General features: G+C 37.2%; 2 protein-coding genes across 4 annotated transcripts in view; one reads left to right on the top strand and one right to left on the bottom strand.

Annotated features, from left to right (window-relative positions):
• Window positions 1–23,580, top strand: part of LOC106658946 (histone deacetylase 4) — a 52,949-nt gene that overhangs the window by 4,943 nt on the left and 24,426 nt on the right. Inside the window, exon 1 of one of the 3 annotated variants that reach the window (XM_014381153.1) lies at window positions 21,134–21,551. The exons of the other annotated variants lie outside the window; for them this stretch is intronic. The gene's annotated coding sequence lies outside the window, so the exon portion shown is untranslated. Of the gene's footprint in view, window positions 1–21,133; window positions 21,552–23,580 lie in introns of those variants that run through there. 3 annotated transcript variants of the gene reach the window in all.
• Window positions 258–4,267, bottom strand: LOC111694569 (ankyrin-3-like). The gene is made up of 2 exons (XM_023463211.1): window positions 1,489–4,267; window positions 258–1,411 (listed from the first exon to the last, which is right to left on the bottom strand). Exon 1 carries the CDS (start codon window positions 3,561–3,563, stop codon window positions 1,503–1,505), a length of 2,061 nt encoding a protein of 686 aa, XP_023318979.1. The 5' UTR covers window positions 3,564–4,267; the 3' UTR covers window positions 258–1,411; window positions 1,489–1,502.

The raw sequence follows: 23,580 nt of genomic DNA, 5'->3' as shown, positions 1-23,580 counted from the left end.
TATGTAACGACAGAATACACACGAGTGATTTCGGAGAAATAAAAAGACGAGCACTCCTCGAAGGTTGGACTAATTTTAGCGGGTCATCGCGGAATAAGCCAAGCGCAAAAGGGCTTTCGAGACTCGATTCTTTCATCGCCAGCGAATTCACTTATTACGCGTCCCAGTTACGCATTTCCAATCAGTGAAAAGCATGAGGAACGCATCGCCTTGTCACCTCTTGCCTTAATGAGCTTTATACTCAATTAAATATTCAGATAGGGGTAGGAAAAAAATTCAAGTTGATCAAGTATATGATTTGACTACGTGATCGAAAGAAGATACTTTATTAGAGTTTATCAATTTTTATATCGTTAAAGGTAAAAAAATGAATACAATGATCTTCTGAAGTATTTCTTGATGTTATAAATTATAAAGAATAGAACAAATTTCAAATAGGTTTTCAAATACAAAATGGACACTTCAATTATAGATGCGTAAAATTGTAAAAAAATTTTAAATTAGATTTAAAATTCGATTAAAAAAACTAAAACAAACCGCTTGAAAGATTATGTATCAATTTCATCTCAGTAGTTTTAATTTTTAACGCGATAGACAACGTTTTTGATTCCATGAGTGACTTAAGAGAGTGTGTTGAAAATATATAATAAAAACAATAAAGTTTTTTTAATTTGATTCTGAAACTTAGTGAGTATTGATCTAAAACTATTTTAACTCCGCGAGTTTTGCATAAATCGTTAAATCATATTAAATTGAAAATTTCTATGCATTATCTTACACCATATTAAAGTCTCGTTGGCGCACGTTTAACAATTGATTGACAAATGAAATCGCGTCAAAAAATAAATGTAGATTTTATTTTCCTTCTAAAAAATATTGATTGTATTAATGTTATATTTTAATCTAAAATAGTTATTGTTTGATAAATTTTATCGCCTGAATTAAAAAAAATAACTTCACTTTTAAGGTCAACCGACAAAAAGTATGGCTTATCTTTTTGCAATAATGATCCGATACTTTTTTACACCTCGGTACCAAAATCTTTCTTTGATATTTTTACAGTTATCTAATTTAGAGCAATTAAATTTGAATTCGTGTACAGATTTTTTAACCGAAAAAATAGTTAAAATTAGTCAACTCTTTAGCGAAGATAAGCGTGAATGAAGAGAACGTCAATGAGGTAGCCTTCGTGAGATTTGGCATTGGCGTAAAAAAAATGAATATCTATAAATATAACATATCACATGATGAACAGTCAAATTTTACGAAAATTTTTCAACACTTTATAAAAATTTGTCTTTAATTTATTGAGTGCTAGGCACTAGGCTGTTCGTAGCTGTCAACATCGCACCATGTCACGATCTCAAAACGATTTGGGTAAAGTAAATATAATATTTCTTGACGTCCTTGCCTAGAAAAAAAGACAAAAAGTTAGAAATAGTGAAAAAAATCTATAATTTAGAAAAGTTAAAAGAAAAATGAAAATACCTTTGCGGACAGTGTCACAAATTTTCTGCTGCGAGGCACATTCTCAACAGATCCTCGTTCATCAGCTGACGGATGATTATGTCGCAGCAGAGAATCGGCAGCTGATAGCACGTCAGCGACAAGAAAAATTCCAATGCCCATCGCCGGCAAAATCTTCTGTAAATTATGTCGCGCAGGTACTTCGTACACGCGTCGAGAAATTCCCACGTGATAATACCTTTATTCAAGTCAATGAACGACATCCAATCTGTAATGATAAATACTTTCGACGCCTCTTCGTATGGCAACCGAATCAGGTCGTAAAGCGACAAGGTAGGATTTATCTTTAGGTTCTTCACGAAGCTTTCATCAGCTTTATTATTGTTCAAGTATTTGTCGAGATTTATTGGCTGATTATTCACTCCGCACTTAGCGAACAATTTCATGATCGTAAGGGCGCCGATTCGGTCGAGTTCGTAGCCTCTTTTTTCGAGGCGCTCGACCACGGCCAGGGTGCGAAACGCTCGATCCAATTCGAACAAAATTTTTGCGGATACGAACTCGTTAAAATCATCTTCGGTGGGAAAAACGAAGTTGGACAGATCTGCGCCACCATCCAAAATAACATCTACCACATTCAGCAAGGAATTCGCGACGGCCAATTGGAGGGGTGTCCGGCCCAACTTGTCCCGAGCATCGACCTGCACAGTCTGTCCAAGTTTTTGATTCATCCGGAAAAATGTCTTTGCCACGTGATCATCGTCGTATCTTTTGCAAATGATATGCAGAGGAGTTAAGCCATCCACGTCGGCCATATTCTGGTCGGCGCCTCTTTTCATCAGCAATTCGGCTATCACAATGTAACCATCATCCAGAGCCACGTGCAGCGGCGTCCAACCTTTCTTGTCCTGGGCGTTGACCTCTATCGTCTGCTGCACGTAGTCGATGGTTTTTAAAAACGTCCATGCCAAGTCAGACCAGCAATAAGAGCAAGCAATGTGAAGAGGAGTTTGTCCGTCTTCGTTGGTCAAATTCGCGTTGGCGCCATATTTCAGCAGTAATACAGCCACCTTCTTGTTATATTTTCCCAAAGCCAAGTGTAACGGTGTATTGCCCTTCTTGTCCTGGACGTCGAGCTGCACCAGCTGATCAAGTTCTGCATTGATGTCAAGGAATATTTCCAGAGTTTTGATATCGTCGCCGTATCTCTTGCAAATATTATGCAGAGGAGTCGATCCCTCCTCGTTGGCCAAGTTTGCATTGGCGCCTCTTTTCAATAGCAATTCGACGACCTTGAGGTGTTTTTTCTCCAGAGCTGCGTGTAGCGGTGTATTTCCCAACTTATCCCGAGCGTCGATTTGCACCGGCTGCTTTACATCGTCGCAGATCTGAAAGAATAACTGCATCGATTCAAAGTTGCTGTCTTTTCTTGAGCAAAGAGCGTGCAGAGGCGCGAATCCGTCTTTGTTGGTTAAATTGGGACTGGCGCCGCTCCTCAGTAGCAATTCGACTATCTTCTTGCGTTCGTGCTTCAGAGCCAAGTGCAGCGGCGGATCAACCGAGCTCGCGTCCGATTCTTGCGACAGACAATTCGGATCCTGTCCGAACTTGAGAAATTCCACGACTTCGTCGTAACAGTCGTACTGGCAGGCCACATGGAAATGAGTGAGTCCGAAGTCGTCGGTGTAGTTCACGTCGACTTTATATATTTTCAAGAGGTCTCGAATTCTGTACTTCATTAAAAAGCTGTATTCGCCTCGGGCCGCCCAGTGTATCGCAGTGGTTCGACGCAACAGTGGCTTGCCGTCTTTACCTACGTCGGATTTGTCTTTGTAGCCGTTATTGATGAAAAATTCGATGATTCGATCTACATCACTCATGTCGAGTACTTCCAAGTTTTTTATATTCTCTATGAGAAGCCAATCGATTTCTTCGCGCTGAAAAATCTCTCGCAGTTTCGGACGTTTGCCCGACCACTTTTTGGTTAGATGATAAAGCTGTTGGAGAAATGTGCGTCGATCTTCTTCAACCGACCAGTTGACCTGCTCACGCAGAGTTTTTAATCTTTGCAAACTGTCCTGCTTGTTATTGACCATTTTTCTATACACAGACGCTCACACAACAATCAACCGCTTATAATTTCCAATTTTTTCACTTGTCACAAGAATCACTCGCGGCAGTCGATGCGACGATACCTTTGTTTGCGCGGTGTGGTATTGAACTGAAAGGTGTACTGTGTAGACTGGACTAAACGTGCGGCCGGCGGCGTGACATTGCCAACTGCGCGCCACCACTGTAACCACCACATTCTTCAAACGAGTCAAGACTTGAGCCGCGCGCCCAAACGATATTGTAAACATCTTGCGCGACAGAAAACGAGGTACAGATGTCAGGCATACGAGGGGTATGTCTCTCTCGCGCTTTATGCAAGATAATACATAGAAATACGTATGTGCTCACAATACGTAAGACTCTACGCACTATCATGCATGTTTTCAAATCTGATATTGATTTATGAATGTACACTTGGTGTAAAACGATTCGTTTCCCGTCAGGAAGCGTAAATAGAGCGAACGAGGGGCTCTGCCTATGCTGACCCGTGTACTATTGTTATTGTGGCCGCTTATGTTATACACGCAGGCGGCCCTCATTAGGCTTTGTTTAAGTTTTCTGACGGAAAACGAATCGTTTTACACCTAGAGTAGATATATTGTATAGGTCAATACGTGTCTATGAGTATGTGTCTTCTTAAGGGAAGTCGACATTTTTATTATGTTATGTTACATTAAATACACAACGATGCCCGCTTGATCGCACTATATCAATATCTTAATTCATCAATAAATGATTTAAAAAAAACATTAAAATACTATTGCTCAAAATTTATCTAAAATAAAAATAAATAAAAAGCTATAAAAATTAAATGATCATACCAATCAATTAACAAATCAATTAATTTTGATTGGCACTCGCTCGTACTTATCAACTTTGCTTATCCTCACCGAGATTTTCAAATTTACTTGAATTCTTTGTAATCGTTGTTTTCTTAGTTGAATATCAATAAATATTAGCTTTTTTACGTCGATACTCGTCTCTAGCCATCTACGGCAATTTAATTATCGATAAAGTTTTCATTTTAACAATTACTTTCAAAAAAGTACTTTTAAAAAAGTTGTCATTTCAATCGCTATTTTATCAGCTTTCTCGACTCGAGTCAAAAGTAACTCGAATAATTATAATCTTTTTAAGCGGCTTCATTTTTCGGCTCATCACTTTTTTAATAGTGAAAAATGAAAATGAAATTTAGAAAATGAATGAATGAACGAATGAAAAAAAAAATGAGAACAGAGAAAAGATTAAGAAAATTGCGTGTTAATTAATATATTTTGGCTTTATAAACATTTTTCTTTCCAATCTTAACATTTTTAAATAACTTCTGAATATACAAATTAAGAATCGGATTTTAGTATTGCAACAAAATAGAAATCATTAACAGAATAATTCTTATTTATATGTAAAAATATAACAAATGCGGTTCTTGTATTATTATTATGATTCTCTTGGCACAGTATGCACACTAACACGCATTAGACGCAGGCTTCAGATTCATTTATACATTTTATTCTCAGAACTCTCTACAGGGTTTATTTAATTTTAGGTTCATCCGGCGTTAAATGAATTTCAATGTTTCTTGTAACAATTTGCTATTTCGGTAGAGTCATAGGTTATGTATGACACTCGAATTTTATGGTCAAATGACTCAACTAAAAAAATTTTTAATTCTCAATCAATAACGTGTAACATGAGAAATAGATCGAATTCATCAAAATAGAAAAATATTGTTTGATTAAAATTTAAAATTTTTCTAATGCCCGATGGACTAATCTTAAAATTTATAAATTTTCTATAATTTGAAAAATGTATTGTTATTACTTTCAAGAATCAAAATGATCATTTTTTGACATCGAACTTGTTATTTTGATAATTTATGTGAAAGTTATAATTGTAAATTTTTTAATATAATTTTAAATATTTCTTAAGTAAACAGCATTTTCTTTTTTTAACGCCTCAACTTCTCTCTTTGTCTTTCTGCTTTCGTAGAACGATCCGAGTCTATATTTAGACTAAGTCAGGAATAACGCCAAGGCCATCGCAATTGCGAAACAAACGAACAAGAAAGCTAATTATTAGTTCAGTTTAGCATTAATCAACAATATTCGGTCTGACAGCTCATCAATTTGACGTGATTCTTAATTATTTGTAAGTTGTGACTGTCCGTGTACTTACCAACTCAATGTTCAATTTTATTTGAAATCGGTAGAATTTCGATCGCACGCAAAAGGTTGTTTAACCAACGATCGTCTTATATTTAATAATAATATGTACCTGGTGTGTTGTAAAAAAAAAACATATAAAGTACAAAGTGAGTTAAAATTAGTAGTGATAAAATAAAAGCTTGCTAAAAACCGATGCATATTAAGTTTTAAAAATAACACGATCGAAGGTCAGTCGGTAGAGCACCATTCTTTTTATAGCCGATCCATCAGATACAAAGGTACAGTTATGTTCGTCAAAAGAATGCAGAAGGTATTCCATGACGTTAAATGTATCTTCTTGTTTTTTTTTTAAATTTCCAAGATTTTATTATTTAATTTTTTAACCACTAAGCCATTAAACTGTAATGAACTATAAAAATATTCTTGTTATATATTGAGTAAAGTTATGACACTTTTATGAAGCTATAATTAGAATATCTATTTACGACAAAGTCTATTAATCGAACAAACTCTAGGATATTGGTAAAATATTTTGATGTACCGCAATTGGTGTAAAAAAACCACTGAAACCGTATTGTCTAACACCAAACAAAAAACAAACGTCATTCGTTTTCTTCGAGAAAAAAAAGCTAGCGCACGACGTCGATTCGTTGTGAGTTGGATCATTTTTCCGTGCAGCTACATCGAGTGTATCGCAAAAATAAAAGTGCGAGCTTGAGCGATTTTTTTTTCCAACAATGAAACAGTAGCTAAGTCACGATGTAAGCGCGTATTTCCGCAGCGTTATAAATAAACTTTGCTTCTTGTTTGCAGGTAACTTGCTGTGCCGTTGCATTATGCATGTGTGCTGTATGCGGCACGCTATTATGCATTGTATGCGCACAAATTTACACGCTTCAACTTATAATGATGTGCAAGTCTATTTATTCAAAAGTGCAGTACGCTGCTTATTATCCATTTTTTCTACCCGCCTGTAAATTGTTGCATTACGGTGACATAATTGTTTTGTCAATTGTCAGAGGCTTAGAAGTGTTCGGGTTGGGTAGGCGCAGATTACGCCCCTTATGACTCACTGAATCGTAAATAAGTTTCCAAAGTATGTATTGATTTTCACTTCACCTTACAACCAAAGATCCTTCGTAAATTATTACTGCGTGGCAATCGATTTTATTAGTACATTTTCATCAGGAGATTTTTACTTTTATTGCGTAATGGTTCTTTTTTTCTTGCGAATGAAAGGGAAATAAAGCCAGTAGATGATGTGACATGCTTATTTTGTTCGGATAATTCACGAGTTACTTTATAAGAATTCGATATGTATAAAAGCTTCTATCGTATTATGCAAAGTTAAAAATAGATCGGGCATAAGTCGATTGAGTAAAGAACGATTTACATTCAAGGCAGCACAAAATGTATGAAAACTTGTCTCTAATGTTTATTTAAGCTTGCTGTACAGATGAATGGTGGGTTGAAGTTTTTTTTAATACTCATATAAAAGTTCAAATTTGAAAATATCATCTTTGAATCCTTATTAAAATTTTTCCTAAATTTCACATTAATAGACTTTTAATAGTTTAATCAAATCAATTGAAATGTTAAAAAGTATATTATAACCAAATTACTTTTCATCGGTATCTATTTAAAACATATCTACAAAAGATCAATTGTATTATGAATGACATGTAGTTTGAATTATGACAAGCATTCTAAATATAGTCATTTATCGAACGGTATAAAACAAGAATGAGCGTAAAAGAGAGACCCCTTGACTGTAAAAGCTCGATTCCTTGTACGTGATGTTTCAATGCTTCGAGCATACGCACCCTATAACTGTAAATATTTGATGATAAAAGGTTCGTTTGCGGGTAACAAAAAATTTACATGGAAGTTTCGTCGATATTTTGCTGTGTCATTTTTTGACTCTGAATTTTTTGGTGCCATGAAACAAAAATCGAGGTAAAAAAAGTCAGCGATGAATGCTCACTGAAACTTTCTGCTTGAAAAAAATGAAAAGTAAATATAGAGGTATTCGTATGCACGCTCGCCGGACGCTAAACCGAATGTAAAAATTCTGGAAAATTCGAAGCACTGCGGCGTATTCTATATTTCCATAAAAAAAATTCAGAGTCAGAGGTGAAACAATGATTGTTCCTCGATCGAGATTTATCCTTGCGTACGCAACATCAATGCGTGCGCGATATGAATTTCAATAAAGCTCCGACGCTTTTCGCGCGGAATTCTTCCATTCGCAATTTTTCAGAGTTTCGCGAAGCAATTGTTACGATATCGAGCGAGAATTATTTATAACGAATCGCAAGGCTATTCGAGAGATCACGCATGCGTGTGTGTAAGCCTCATTTTATGAATAACAAATGTGCCGCGCGCTGGAAAATTATATGGAAAAATGCGTCGCGCAGCGAGTACCATATTCGTTTTGCGGAAGCCCGCACCAGATATAATATGCACTTTACAATGGTACTGATCCAGTCTCGATGCGTGTATTATTATTATGTACGTACTCGATCGAGCGCTTCATTTTGAGTTGACACTACTTACGTTGCATCTCATAAACGTCGAGCGTAAGCAAATAAATCGTAGAATTTTATGATTTCATTTGTCACCGCACGAGTTTCATTGTCAATGTCACGGGGCACACTCGCACGCACGCACAAGCACACGTACATAGCCGTAGAGATCGAGATTACATATTTATGCATTCATAACGCTGCGTATGCATTTCGCGCGATAAGCAAAAGCGAGAAATGAATCAAAGCTCGGCGAAAAAATAAATATGTACGATATGGTAATGTTATATCGTTCTGATGTCATAATCATATTGTTTGCACGTATAGCAATACTTAATTTATTTCTTTGGAACTTAGCAGCGTACAGTTATGAAACATAGAGACAATACATTTTGATGCTTTTTTTCTCGTAAAATTGTACCCTTTCGAAAGATTGAGAAAAGTCAATAAAAGAACTTTATCATTATGTGTTGTCGAAAATCATAATCGTTACGATTGTTCGTTGATAATTTTATACAGTCTAAAATCTGGAAAAATTCTCAACTATACATTTATACCGTTGCATCGTATTGACTATTGGTCACGCTTTTTGGCTTCATGAGGTAATACAAACGTATAGAGAGCAAAAATAAAGTATCGCACAACATCTACGATCGTGCGACGATTCATGAATGTTTGAATTATCCTACGCACGCGGGTACGCATAAGCTTGCGAGCGAGCTTAAATAAAATATGATTCGGGGTGCTTATGTGCGGCAGCACATCGAGGAAGCTCTTCGATGACAAATTGTCATGCGGAGTGGGTATAATTATTTGCATGAAGTGGAGAACAAAACCACCTGTTCCGGTTCGTATACTTCTATATACGTGCTTGCGCGAAAGTGCACACGCGTGACAATTGGCGTACTGCCACGCTTGTTGCGCACTTCGTCATTCCGTTGTTACACTGCTGCAGCTTATTACTAGCTCCGAGTGCCTTTTCATCAATTTTCTATACTTTATTTGACTTTCAGTTAAAGGCTCGTTAAAAAAATGTCTTTATCATATTGTTGAATAAATACTTCAAGTATCGATTAAAAGGAGCATATTTGCTAGGTGTAGGACAAACCATAAGTTTAACTTCGATTTACATTTATCTGTCTATGAAATATACATTGGTATAGTCAGGTAATTAACTTAGATAATATATATTATTAACTTTTGAAGTCATTTATCATTTATTGATACTTGTGCATGAATAGTTGCCAACTAAAGGTAGGACCATTTCGCGAGTACTTTGGTTATTTGTAATGTACTTGAATAAAGTTAAATAAAATAATTTTTCAAGGACCTTCATCATTGAGTTTATAGCTTTGAAACTATTGAGGGAACGAAATACATTTACCTTCACATAAATCGGCTTTTGATTCAAGTGGAACATTTTATTAGAACGCGCTTTTTTATTGAGTGCTTGATCGATTGAGCTTTGAATAAATTTTCCATTTATACATTTTCCAGGGCTTTTCAATTTTCATGTATTTTAACTCTGACAAGCAGTTTTGTCCAACAGTTTTTCGTGAAGAATAATATTGACACGCCTCGACAAAGTTAAATCACTTGAAAATTATAGCCGAATAATGTTTGCCTCATAACGAGTGATAGCTCGCATAAACATATGCACAATCATGCGCAGAACTTGGAGCGCAACTCGTACAGTATATCGTGTCGCGCTCGCCTATATCTATACAAGTATAAAATACAGAGTGGGGACCATGCAGTCGTCAGGGCCGCGTGTTCCCATAGCAGCATTGACCGATTCTATTTATAAAACCACCCCTTTCCCCCTCTTTATATTATCCTCCACACTCTACCTAAGCATATGATCTGTGAATTCCTGGCGTATTTGGCATTTAATTATTAATGAGATTCTTATTACTTCAACTACGTTTTCCAGTCGGAGGGTGAACAAGAACTGTTTTGTAATACTAAGTTTATATTATACGATCAATCTTATCGTTTTAGCTTTTCGAGATTTCGTTTTGAAATGTATCAAATTATATTTGACTGAATTACATTGGAAGAGTTCTAATTTACAAAAAAACTAATTGAATTTACTTCTCATGAAATATCCTTCATTCCGTAATGTAATTTTCTTACTTTTTAACTTCTCTTAAGAATAATTCATTGCAGGACGCTTATTTTTTTGTTTTGTGATTTAGTCAAGTCCTGCACTAGTTTGTATGAAAATAATAAAGATGGCAAAAAGTCTCGCAGAAAATCGATCGAGCTTAATTCTGTTATTCGCAATTGCCTAGGCCTTTGGCTATACAGTATTCATCGAAAATAGACTCGCCGATTCTCGCTATAGCTAAATACATATATTTTCTCACCTTAATTTCCACGCCCCCGCCAGTTGATTATTTACTGTAAACACGCGGAGCGAATGTTGGCCTTTTTGTCTATCAAGTAAAATATCGCGTAATTCTTTGATATTAGCTGGGTCAAATTAGTTTTACAAAATATTACCGCCGTGTAACTTGTTATCTTCGATAATCAGTTATTTATGTATAATCAGCCTTATTTTCACATTACTATATGTTTATACAGACAATACATTCTAGTGACGTTCAAGTTTCAATACTTTTCAAATATTGTATCTATCTTCGGTTTTGTATCTTACCAAAAAGAAAAATATACTTCGGTTCAAAGTTTGAAACAATTTGAAAAAAAACATTTGATTTTTTTTGAAAAATATTGCAGTATTTACCATGCAAAAAATCTTTTTAAAACTTTGATCTATTTTAAAGTTTGTTACTCATTCATTCATTTTCCTTTAAATCTCTGGGTTTTTTTTGCTTCTTATCGAATTTATTCTCAGTATTTTTTCCAAGAAAACTATAATTTGCTTTTGAAAGTAATAATATATTATAAAAAATTTACTTATAAAACGATTGTGCAATTTAGTCGAAAACTAAATAAATTTTGAATAATCAAAAAAATTAATACGATGCGATAAAAATGAGCTTCCGAGTTCTAAAATATAATTAATCGTAAGACATCAAGCTTCAAGTTCAAAGACACCATTAAGGTATTTTGTGACGCAAACTTTTAGACATCCTATTTGGCTCAGTAAAAAAGCAAAGGTAAAATTAAGCCTCGCTGACATAAACTTTAAAACAGTATAAATGACATTTAGCTTATAACTCTTTGCTTCGAAAAGATAATCAGATCGTTCAAAAAAATTATAATTTACTAACAATCCATGTGACGAAAGTTTCAAGTATTCATTTCATTGGAGCTTATCAGCAATAATTTAAATTATTCTTGACAATCATTTTAATATATGGTCGATGATTTCTAGCTCAAAAAAATTTTAAATACAATTTTCATTCTCGCTAAAATTATTTACATTTATTATGGAACTCTTCAAAAAACTGTTTCTATTATGGAGCAATCTTAATCAAATGGATTCAAGCAGTGTTTCATAATAGGAACATCATATTTTGCTACAAATGCTATGCCTCCATCATGGAACACAATAGTTGGAAAAGGTTAGGATCGACATTTGATTTACATTGTTCAATAATAGGGGCATCGTATTTTGGAACACAAGCCAACGAGCGAAAAAGATGTTCCATTATATTTACACTCGTTCGACTTACTTCAAACTCTAATCATTGGGCTTTTTACTGCAATTTCAATATATATTTAACGCTAATTCAGATTCAGAAAGTCAAACTGTATCGATAAAACCACATATGAAAGGTTAAAATCGGTTCATATGGAAATTATAGACTTCTTTCTTCAGTTTATTCGTAAATTACGGTTCATAATAGGTGTCTTTAGTTCAGCTGTTTGTAACTGACCCACACCTTTCGAAGGTGTGACAAAAAATCATAAATTCAGAAAACGCATCGATACAGAGCATAATAGGGTTAACTAATCATGTGAAATTTGTTCAAGAGAATTCGAAAATAAGGGTAGTGACAAAACACGCATTGATTTGGTTCATAATGAAATCTTAAATGCATGTCATATACTACGAAAGACATTCTCAACAAAAATGCGTCTTAAAGCCTACATTGATTCGATTACTTACGGAATTACATGTTAATGAGTGTACAACAAAATTTTGAGTTCCTCCAATGTTATCTCAATATGTGTCAACTACAATTAAATTTTGAAACAATCAATAAATATTTGAAGGAAAACGAAGCATTTTTAATTCTAAACTAATAAAATGTTAAACCCCTTGATTTAATGTAAGATTTATGATGTCAGTTATTTTTCAGCATGCTTCGATCATCCTAAATTTTCCGCAAGCTTTGTTTCGTGAATAACTAAGTCTATGGAAACTGATTCGCTTCAAAACTGTTTACGCTATTTATCACATCAAATTTTTAAAAGAAGATTATGTACTCAAACATCGATCATTCTTAAACGTGTCAGAAACCGATTCTTTTTGAATAAATCAGCCAACTGCCAAGGGGGCTCGTGATACATTAGCGACAGGGCTCGAAAAAAAAATGATTAAATGACCAACACAAAGAGTGAAAAAGGAGACAAGAGAAAGGGTAATTGTAATGGGTACATCATCTGTGTGGCTCGGGTTCTATTCACGTCAGTTATGTATTGGTCGCTTGCCAGGAATCTATTTTCGTCAAGGGAGGCAAACGGTGCGAAGGCGGCACAATGGAGCTTTTGCCCGTACTAATTTTGTTGTATTTCAATAGATATAACTTCACGTGAGTGCGAGTCATATGAGTCTGTGTGTGTGTTTATGTGCGAGCGTGCATCAAAAGGGTAACGTAAAGAAAATCGGAGAAGCGATGGTATGCTTCCAAGAACTCTGAAGTATATTTATTTTCAAACTTCATTTTCTGTGCGCGAAAAATCATTATTTTTGTATCTCATGTGTAGCTTTCGTTTATATGAAACGAAACAGAAATAATTCGATCATAGATATTCTGACGCTCTGAATTTTGCGACGCGGAAAATTTTTTTGCGCTTATTCAATTTATATTATACGTATCGATTTTTAATTTCGGAAAAAATGTTATTAAAAATTATCGAATTAATCGGATTACCATGTGTCAATCAGTTTGGCAAACCAGTAGAACATATCAATATCCGTGCCAACGGAAGCGGCATTCTATGTCAAATTTCAAATGTACCCGTTACTTGAAGGTTTCCTGATGATCCATTTTTCGGGTTTATAATTTCGTGGAATTCGCATTGAAATTCTTGGATTAATAATTTGGAAAAATACAATAATTTATAGCGATATAGAACTGTTTGGAATAAATTTTCACTATAGTTCAAGTAGCGTCACAATTCAAAGGCGAATCATGATCGCAATAAACTGAAGCACAAAATCTAAGCAATTCTTAATTTTTCTGGTACTTATGCACCATTTTTTTGTACATCTGTACCATGTATTTTGTATATCTGTACAATATACTCATATTGTAAACACCATTTTACAAGTTGTATTTTTTTGATAGCAGCAACAGAAAAAGTTTAACATTCATATTCGATGTTTGGGTTTTCTTTAATCCATAAGATGTTTTACGATATTCATTAATTTGATATATTATTCCTGGCACTCTCTGTTGCTCTTCTAATGTTGCTTGATGAAAATCTTGTTTGCAATTCAAGAAATTTTGTTTTTTCCAGTCGGTATCATAAAAAAAGTTTGTTTTCGATCGCGCCTTTGTTTGTGAGACATGAATTTTCATGTCCTATGAAATGAATTTATCTTGATTCAGTCGACGGATTCATCTCGGTGGCACATAGATCTATATTAAGGCGTTTAATAAATATGCCGTACGTGACGCTTGTAGGCCAATAGGTTAAAAGTGCGGGCCACGAAAAATGTTTCCCGTCGGCATCGCTACTCCGCTCTGTCGCTGCGGCTGCCTGGGTGCGAAATGCCACCATTAGTATGTGTGCGAGCGCGCGTTATAAAGTCGGCCACGCCGTGTCTTGTTTACCAACAACTTGGCTATTTTCGAATCGTATATCTCGTCGCATGCACGAATCAAGCGATCGCGCGCTTATATATCAAGCTCTGCACTGCAGCGACTTGACGGCACGCTAGCGACAAAAAGCTCGGCTAGCGAGGGTAGAGGTGTTTATTTTTTCTTTTCTTCCAGATAGCGATTGCGATGAGTTTCGCGCATGCCGCCGATGTGCCGCATTTAATTGACGATTTAACCTTTATAACGATATTCGCATAAGGTCACCTCGGTTTCTATTGTATGCGTTATATGCGGCGGGAGTAGGGTACAGAGCGAGAGGTAGGGAGGGAGGGAGGGAAAATCACAGAGACGCGGGTTTTTGCGATAAAGATGCGGCAGTAGTGGTGGTGGTGGTGGTGGTGGTGGTGGTTGTAGTGCGTCTATTAATAGTCCAACCAACTCGGCTAAGCCCTCAGTTACTTGCCTCGAGTACGCCTCGTGTATGCGCGACTTCCCACCTTTCGGTCTCTACTTACGTTTGCTAGCGCTGCATGTGTATGTGTGCGCATGCAAACCTCCTGTTCTATTAATAGTACCCACGATTTCTCCGTTAACTAAGTTGCTAAGTGTATAAATATACATATCCAAACATTCGAGCGACGCAATACTGCGAAGGCTTTGCGCCGCATGGAAATTAGTGAACGATCTCAAGGATCTTATGGTATAATAATGACTCTTACTCCGATATAGCAACTGCACATTGGGCTCTTATGATTATTTTATGAAACTCGAATATAGCTACCTGCGCTGCTGTGACTCGAGACCTGCCTCCTCTTGAGAGGCTAACGTTTTATCGCGTATATACCCGTTCGATTGCTGGTCCAATAACTCTTGTGTCAGATTATTTTTTAATTGAACGTATACGCTTAGCTTTTCATATTTTTGACTTTTAGACAAAGGAATGGAAGTAGTCAAGGTTGAATCGTGAATTGTTTCGATATTTGTTTTCCCTTAAACTTTGTATTGCAGCTCAATTCGATCGTGAATTTGATTTTGCGCAAATAGAAATAAATACAAGCGACGCCGATGTATTATGTAAAGAGCCGATAAAAGAATCCTCCTCTTTATTTACTCGTACTCGAAAATTGTCTAGTTTGACTCGTGCTCGAGTAAAATTCTTTGTTTCGGATGGGTTTTGATGGCGTTGAACTATGTCTGAAAATAGCCCTCTTAAATACGTATATACTCGAAAGTCAGCCACGAAATTATATTTGAATAATTTACAACGCCAGAAGCTCTCTCCCCTTCGATTTGCTGATATTTCGGTCTTTAGGAGTTGTCACATACACACGCCGAGAGGAGCAGCAAACACACACACGTGGTCGTCATACCGCCTGCTGCTGCTGCAAAGCGTACACGAGAACTCGACTCTAATTCTGCAAGCTCATTTGTACAAAGACACGAGAAACTCTCTGCTTCTTTTTCACTCGATGATGTGTATCTCTTTTGCTCGTTGCTCTTTGGCGATGCGACTACTCGTCGGTTTTCTGTATTTTTTTTTCTTTTTTTTTTATTGTTCCTCCTCGCAATAGACGCGACTTCCGACGAACATTTATAGCTCTGCATGAGGTCGAGCGATCTATAAATAATTTAACCGTCGCTCAAAATGCAAGTCGCAAATATAGTTGCTTTATATAGGCTGCGTCTACTGGCTATACGCGCTTTTCTCCTTCTGTTTTTTATTCTTCCGCGCCTTCTTTTCTTTTCATCAAAAGTAGCTCACCAATTTCGCTTCATTGATCGAAAAAGTGCGCGACGATCTTGAGAGCTTGCGGGCTTTTTCTCACGAATCGAGAGCTGCAGCTGTGGCACATGTGCACGCGGTGCGAGCTTTTATTTATACAGGCTCGTCCGAAAATGGATCGCGCGCGCGCACGCGAAGAAGGAAGAAAGCGTGCGCGCGTTCGAGAGAGAGGGACAGAGAAAGAAAGAAGAAGCGCACGCGTACGTACGAAACTTTTCGCACGCATTCGTCATCGTCAAGCGGCGAGAGTAAGGAGAGAAAGAAAGAAAGAGAATAGCGTGTGTGCACTTAAAAATAGTCCGGCTGCGATGGCTGCTTGGTGTTCGAAAATAAGACGCCGCGGCTAAAAATACGCGCGGCGCGAAATAAACGCGCGCTCGCGCACGTGCGCGAACTTTTCGGCACTCGCACGCACTGCACACACGGACGCGACTAGCTGGGCTGTGTGCGCGGCATATCCTATAGAACTCGGCAGCCCGATGCAGACACACAAGTTCGCGAGTGTGCGAGGCGGTCCAAAGCCAGCTTATACATAGAGAGGGAAGCTTTATTTAACACGATGTTTCTTTGTCACTGCGCGCGGCTGCCTCCTGTATACATATAGTACTACCTACACCGATGCGAGCTTGAAGCTCGGCACAAACCACGCAGCAGTTAATATATGATATTATGATACTCGAACACGATCTGGCGTTGTTCTCGCGCGGATGTTTTGCCTTTGATTTTGTAAATTATATGTATATGCGCGCACGACGAGTCGCGTATATTACGCTCATCTTTTTTCTTTCTCCCGAGTGCGTAATATGATGTATTAACCAGGAAATATATATAAACGACACGTCGGAAGGATTTCATGCGCGGCTCTTACGCAATGGCTTGCGAACTGCGGCTCGCTGAGCTTTTGTTGTTGTTGTTTATCGTGCTAAGAATATAACTATTGTTAGCCGCGCGCTGCACGTGTAATTTCATATAAATACGTAAATATGCCGACTATACTCGACTAGAGCTCGTAACGAGTGGTTGCGTACTGGATGCTCGTGCAATTATCATGCGGATAATACCTATAAATGCCATTGTACTCGTGTAATGATTTATTGATGAACAAATAGCTAGATTATACTCTGCTAGCGAGCGACTGCCTACAGTACATACGCGAGCTGAGGCATCTCGAAAAGCTCGTCGATATTCTTTTTCGATGAGCTTATCATCGTGCATTTTCAACGATGCCCATGTTTTTATCCATTTTTTCATGCACTTAAAGGTACAATTTAGTGTAAACACTCATTGTTCTTTCTTATAGCGAGCTCGATCGTGCGAGCTTTTTTCTTTCATTGAGCAACATGTCTCTCGAACGCAACGACACTGTCCTCGCTCGCTTATGCACGTCGATGAGAAAAGCTCTTTATACCCACCCCCTGTAAGAAAACAATGAAGCGCATCTATACACACTTATACATGACTATGTGGTGCAATACGTGTATGTGCTCGAATATATATATATAATAAAAAAAAAAGGAACTTGCGCGGAGCTGAAAATAGCTTATCGCTCGGAAAGCGTGTACACATCATATCGAGCGGCTCTCTATAAATAGTCCCGCAATCATTCGCTAGAGAGCGGCGCAGCGTACAAACAAAAAGCCAAAAAGTAGATAGGAAATTTTTTTATGTCGTGTTCGTGATATGGAATCGAGTCCCTGAATGGTCAGCTTTTCTGTCGTCGTGTTATTCTTTCACGAATCGATGCGCGACTGCCTGCTATATATCAAATGGTAAATACATGCCCGATCTATTTCTGGCGCGAATGAATCGGCGAATTTTTCGTACTCGTCCGAGCTTTCATACTCGCGCGCGAAAAAGAGAGACTTTAATGTTTATATGCTTATATACAGCCTTTTATATATAATGTCGTACAAGCCGATGGTGAGAACGAGTCGGGCGAGCTTTTATAATCTTCGACGGCGCACACGTGCTTTATCGTCGAGTGTCACATGTATAAGCCAGATTTTTTTCTCCAAGCTGCCTGAAAATGTCAAGACGATCGCTTTGCTCGTGCTTGACATTATGTATGTACGTGTATGTGTGTGTAAGTGAGGGCGCGGTTAAGAATGTAATTTTAGAGACTTATTTTGTATCTGGGGATCAATAAAAACGTTCTGTATGAAGCAAACCAACGATTGGCCCTTGCCTCAATTATTCACATCATTGCAGTCGAGCCAGTTTTTTCCGTTTGTTTTTTTTTCAATTGCATTATAATGTAGAAATAATTTAATTCGACTCGACTGAAAATTCAACTCATTTATGTAGCCAATGGAAAATAATAAGTGCATAATTTGGAGATATTCTCTCTTCGTAAAATTAAAATTCGGGTGGCAACCGTATAGATTTACAGTTCAATCAATAACAAAAAAATCTCATAATATTTATCTCAAAAATATAATGAAATTTTGTTTGTTTAGAGATTATCGTCTATGATTTCTTAACTTATGCTATATTTCACAAATTTTTACAATATTTCAATAAAATTATTTTTCTGTTTGTTTTCAGGTAAGTTCATAAAACCTTATTCGTGAATGGAATCCTGTCTAATATAGGTATATATCGATTTTTCATATGATTTAAATCCTTAAAATAGAAAATATAGTTATCGAAAATCACTGACGAATTGAACCTGCGAAAGTCATCGTGACTCGTTACAAACGAACCTTTAGCTCGTGATATCGATTATTATAATCTCTATTTGTTTGAATTGAAATTAAAAATTGTTTGTTAGATCAAGACGGATATTAAATTGCATAGATATTAAGGCTGGTATTTTTTCATTTTTCGTTTAATTTAGTAAATTTGACAGCAGCATATATACATCACAGCTCGAACGAAATTAATACATTCCTCCCCCAAAAAAAGATGATGAAAAATCGAACGGACATATGTAGACGCGTGATAAAAGTCTATTTGACGTGTACTAGCCTGACGGAAAAGCGCTCGTGAATACAAAATTGCGACGTATCGTAAAAAGAAGGTCATGAATGCCTTCGTAATATTGCATTAATCCAACACCGTCTCCAATTATGCGTTATATAGTATTACGATTAGAGTTCATGCCGCTCATAACGTTCGCGTAAGCGACATAAATCGGCTAATCGATCCGTGCGTGTTTATGCAATCGCCGGGCACAAAAAAAAAGCAGATGCAGCACTTATGCATAAACATTTCATCGCCATTGACTCGTCGCAGTTACCTGTGCGAGAACAAATTCTTCCGTGAGTACTAAAAAAGGAAATCAATCGATTGTGCTTTTTTGATATTACAAGGCAAACAAACAATCAAGCACGGTCTAAGCAGCTTGCGAAGCTCGTTACATTCCAAGCTGGAACGAAAAGTATCGAGGGGTAGTATTGGGCACACGCGTATAATGCTTATATTGAGCTTGTTAAATGACATAAGAGCAGATCGAGGCGCGTTACGTCTGCCTTGGAAACGGTATGACGTCGGTGAATTTCTTCTCGTTGTGTATTTGCGACGATCGACGCGTACCGTGCATAATAGATACATAAATATATGAAATATGAAATGGGTGTAGTGCGCGCGACACGTTTCACGGATTACGCGTGCCAACCGATCTCGGGTACATTACATATAGCATACACACGCAGGACGAACCAATTATTGATTTATATTCGCCTCGGCGTAATCCAATTAGTAATGCGCCAAATTGAATCGTTAGTTTAGTTCGTCTCTTTGAATAGCTGCAGCGCCTACATGCATATTATGCAGACACGTGACATTCGTGTATAAGCGGCTCAGCGCGCGAGGCACAGTGTCGATTTTTTACAATTAATCTTTTATTTTCCATCGACCGGCCGATCGAACGTATTCGTCGTGACCTTGGAGTGACAGTACGGCGTTGTCGTCGAATTTGCCGCCTCTCGTTGTCGATATAGCTTTATTTTTCCTTTCTTGACCATCTGATGTATATATATAATAGAGAGAGAGAGAGGACGATGTTTCGAAGCATTAATGGTATTGCCATCGTGCTCTCGATGTAATTGCCGCACTCGTGACTCACGTGAAATATGCGCACGTGTGGTGAAAAAATGTTTCACCGAATCAACAATAAAAACGCTCGAATCGCTCGACGTGTCAGCTGTATTTGACTTGTCGAGAAATATATAATCGTATATGTGTATTCGCAACAAGAACTTATCTATAAAGCCAGTTTTTCTTAATTACCTTCCACGCATAATTCGCGTACATGCATCGCGCAGACTATTGATTTTTAACACTCTTTTTTCTTCTTGGCATAATTTGCATATCGAAGACGGCTGCGATCTGTCAGAGCCATCTTTGCATTGCCGCTATTTCTCTAATTAATTAATAAATAATCCGTACGAGTGCGTGCGATATTGCACGCGATGCCAACTTTCACCTTGAAGAAAAACGCCCGAAATCCCTTTCTCTTTTGACCGTGCGAGCGCGAACGATTAGCAAAAACATAATATTTTCGTCCTAACACAGGATTAATGTATGCGTGCCCAGACAATATTTATAAGCACGTGCGTGTATGTGTGTGTGCGTGTGTGTGCGTCGTTACGGAATCGGAACCGGTTTTGGATTAATTCAAATTCTTTTACTATATGCTTTTGTGCATCCTCCTCTCGACTATATAACGCTCGTGTGTACTGTATACATACACTCGACTTTCGCACTCGCACTATATAGTTTGCGCGTGCTAAAAATAACTCGGAAGCGATGCACACGGACAAACTCATACACGTACGTGTGCTGTAGTGTAGTACATAACGCGGTAAGACGAAAAGTTGTCGAGTCGGCCCACGGGTGGCGCTGCCTGCCGCCTCTCGACTGTACCCCCTCCCCGCGAATGTGCCAACTTCGTTTTGGCGTGTGTGTGTGCACATTGTACGCACCGAGCTCGTACGCACGACTGTGTGCGTGTGTGTATTTAATAATGCGAGAAGCCTGCGGTCTGTGTTGAACAGGCGCTCGCTCGCGTGCGTGTGAGTGCGTGTGAGTGTGAGGAGGGAGTCGGAACTCGGAGTGACTATACCGGAGCCGAGTGCCGACTGGCGAGTGGCGCGCTTTCACCGCACCGCGAGACTTGATTTTAGTTATGTCTCGAATTTAGCTGTCAGTGCATGAATACTAGTCAAAGCGCCTCGTATATTTATGTTTTTTGCAGAATAAAAACAACGCTGTGCGACGTCTGTTTTGACGATGAAATTAATCCACTGTGAAAGAAGGAAAACTATTCCTCGAGGAACATTGTAATATTCTGTGTGAACAATGGTAGCATAAATCACTGGTGAATAGTTTGTGAACAGTTAGTGCAATTAACCGAATCTTCGAACAACACTAAAGCTACAAAAAATCTATCTTCAGCAACAATTGCAGAAAAGGTTCTTAATTGTGAACTAGTCTACAAAAAACTATTCAGTATATCAAAGAAAACATGAAGAATTTCGCTTGAAAAATAGCGTCATTAATTCATTTCATTAATCATTTGTCAGATAAAAAAAAACAGGTAAATGAAAATAATTTACAAGTGTGTGTAAACATTTTTTTAAAAAGAAGAGTGTTAGTTAGGTATCCAATCGGACTCAAACGATTTGACTCGAACAAGTTATCACGACCGTCGTGTGAAAAATCTGCCCTCCGCGTAAACGATATAGCTTGTCAAAGTTGACTCTATTTTCATGTTTACGTTTTATCTATGTCCAACAAGTGAAATAATTTGCCGCAGAACATCAACAAAAGTTTTACCTTCGGGAGGCTATATTTATTTAAGCCTAATGCCATTCTATACTTATTGTATCGATTCATATCGAGCGCTTTGGCCGTAGAAAAATTTCAAACAATGAAGCTCACTTCTGCGCAGGCCTGAATTCGTGCATGTTTATATTCATTATAGCTGCGGCGTATAATATACACAAACGTATGCGTTTACTCATACATACGTAAGTATATGCATGTGTGCGTATAATATACGTATGCACGCGTGTGTAACCTCGTAAGTCTCGATTTTATCAAGAATCACATAGTGTGGCGGTGTTTTTTTCTTCTCAATGTGCATTACGCTTCTCTCTTGTGGGCTGAATTTTCCATCTCGCCGCGACTGTATACGTGCGAAAACAGGTTCGCGAGATTTTCGTTTTGTTTCGTTTTTTCGTCGGCTGTATACACTTTTTCGCGTACGTGCACCGCTGATACAATATAAATATAAATAAAAGTAAAACGAGAAACTGTCCTCGCGCATTTTTATGAGTAAATAAATTTTTTTGAAAAATCCATGCCCCGCTCGAGTATTTGTTGCAATGTGTGTGGTATATGATTTTTTTTACGATCGGAGCTCGCCTCGAAACACGTGAATAAATATATAACATACGAATTAGACACGAGTGAAATGAAAGATCTGCAAATGTTTTGCAATTTACTCGGCTAATAAATAAAATAAAAAGATTACGAGTATTTATACTTATGACGGAGCGAGATGTTTCTAAATTATTTGATAATCTGGATATTCATTTAAATATTCACATGTGCTACGCCAGAAGCAACATCAAAATGTGACGTATCGATCGGGTGAAAATCAATTGAATTACTTAGACGTACAGCCGAAATCGTTATCTCGCTTGTAATATGATGATTAACCATAGAGCCAAATCAATTGTTGCATAATTGAGAGAAAGAATTAATTCGAATGAAGAAGTAATTAATAGATGATCGTGACTGAATTTGAACGACGAAAATTCAACTTGATGCATATTGATGTAAGCCAATCTATAAAAGTAAACGTCCTGCTCATAACCTATTGTTCGATAAATACCGGATAAGGATTAAACAAATTTGGCCGAATATCCACGTCTGTGTCCATTTAAATTGACATTTCTTTTCCGCTTTAAAGCTCGGTTCATTCCTACTCCATGAATGATAAATTGCATAATGTAATACAAAAGCTTGATTGATACATCGCAGACGTATAAAAAATTGAGAGATGATAGATTGCTTAGAGTTGTAAAAAAGCTACATTTTACGTACATGAGCAATCCACGTGTCAACAATATACTTCCTAAACAAGGTATTTTAGAAATTCAAGGGAACCTTTGCATCCCCTACGCAGCACCAAAGTATATTTCAGTAAACTCCCAGTAATATGAGATATCATACGCAAAAACTCACACCTGTTGTGTCGGTGTAAGGTTAATTTTGTTACAAAAGCGATCGATTCCCTTCTTAGCCAAGTTGTCTGCGTATATCACGCATAACATGTATTATACTTGAGAAAACGGACGTATAAAGTATGCTTTTCGATAAATATTATTCTTTCTTTGCGCTGTTTTTTTCCTCTTCATTACTTATGTACGGTAGCGCATCGTCATATCGTCGAAAAAAATTTCATAATGCAAAGTGATAATTCTGAATTAAGTTTTTCACCAAAAAAGATGTATCGTAGGGCGTGTATTAATTTTCTTATATCTTTTCTCTTTTAAATTGATTTACGTACCGTTTATAGATGAATAAAACTTGAATGCATTTGTTGAACGTCAAATTCA

Source organism: Trichogramma pretiosum, unplaced genomic scaffold (genome assembly GCF_000599845.2).
Source record: "Trichogramma pretiosum strain Unisexual culture from Peru unplaced genomic scaffold, Tpre_2.0 scaffold28, whole genome shotgun sequence".
NCBI classification, from domain to species: Eukaryota; Metazoa; Arthropoda; class Insecta; order Hymenoptera; family Trichogrammatidae; genus Trichogramma; species Trichogramma pretiosum.
Note: the sequence above shows the minus strand (reverse complement) of the source record. Positions and strands in the feature narration are given on the sequence as shown.

Bases quoted from the DNA above. Each gene is read 5' to 3' on its own strand.
- LOC111694569 (XM_023463211.1), bottom strand. From the start codon at position 3,563: ATGGTCAATAACAAGCAGGACAGTTTGCAAAGATTAAAAACTCTGCGT.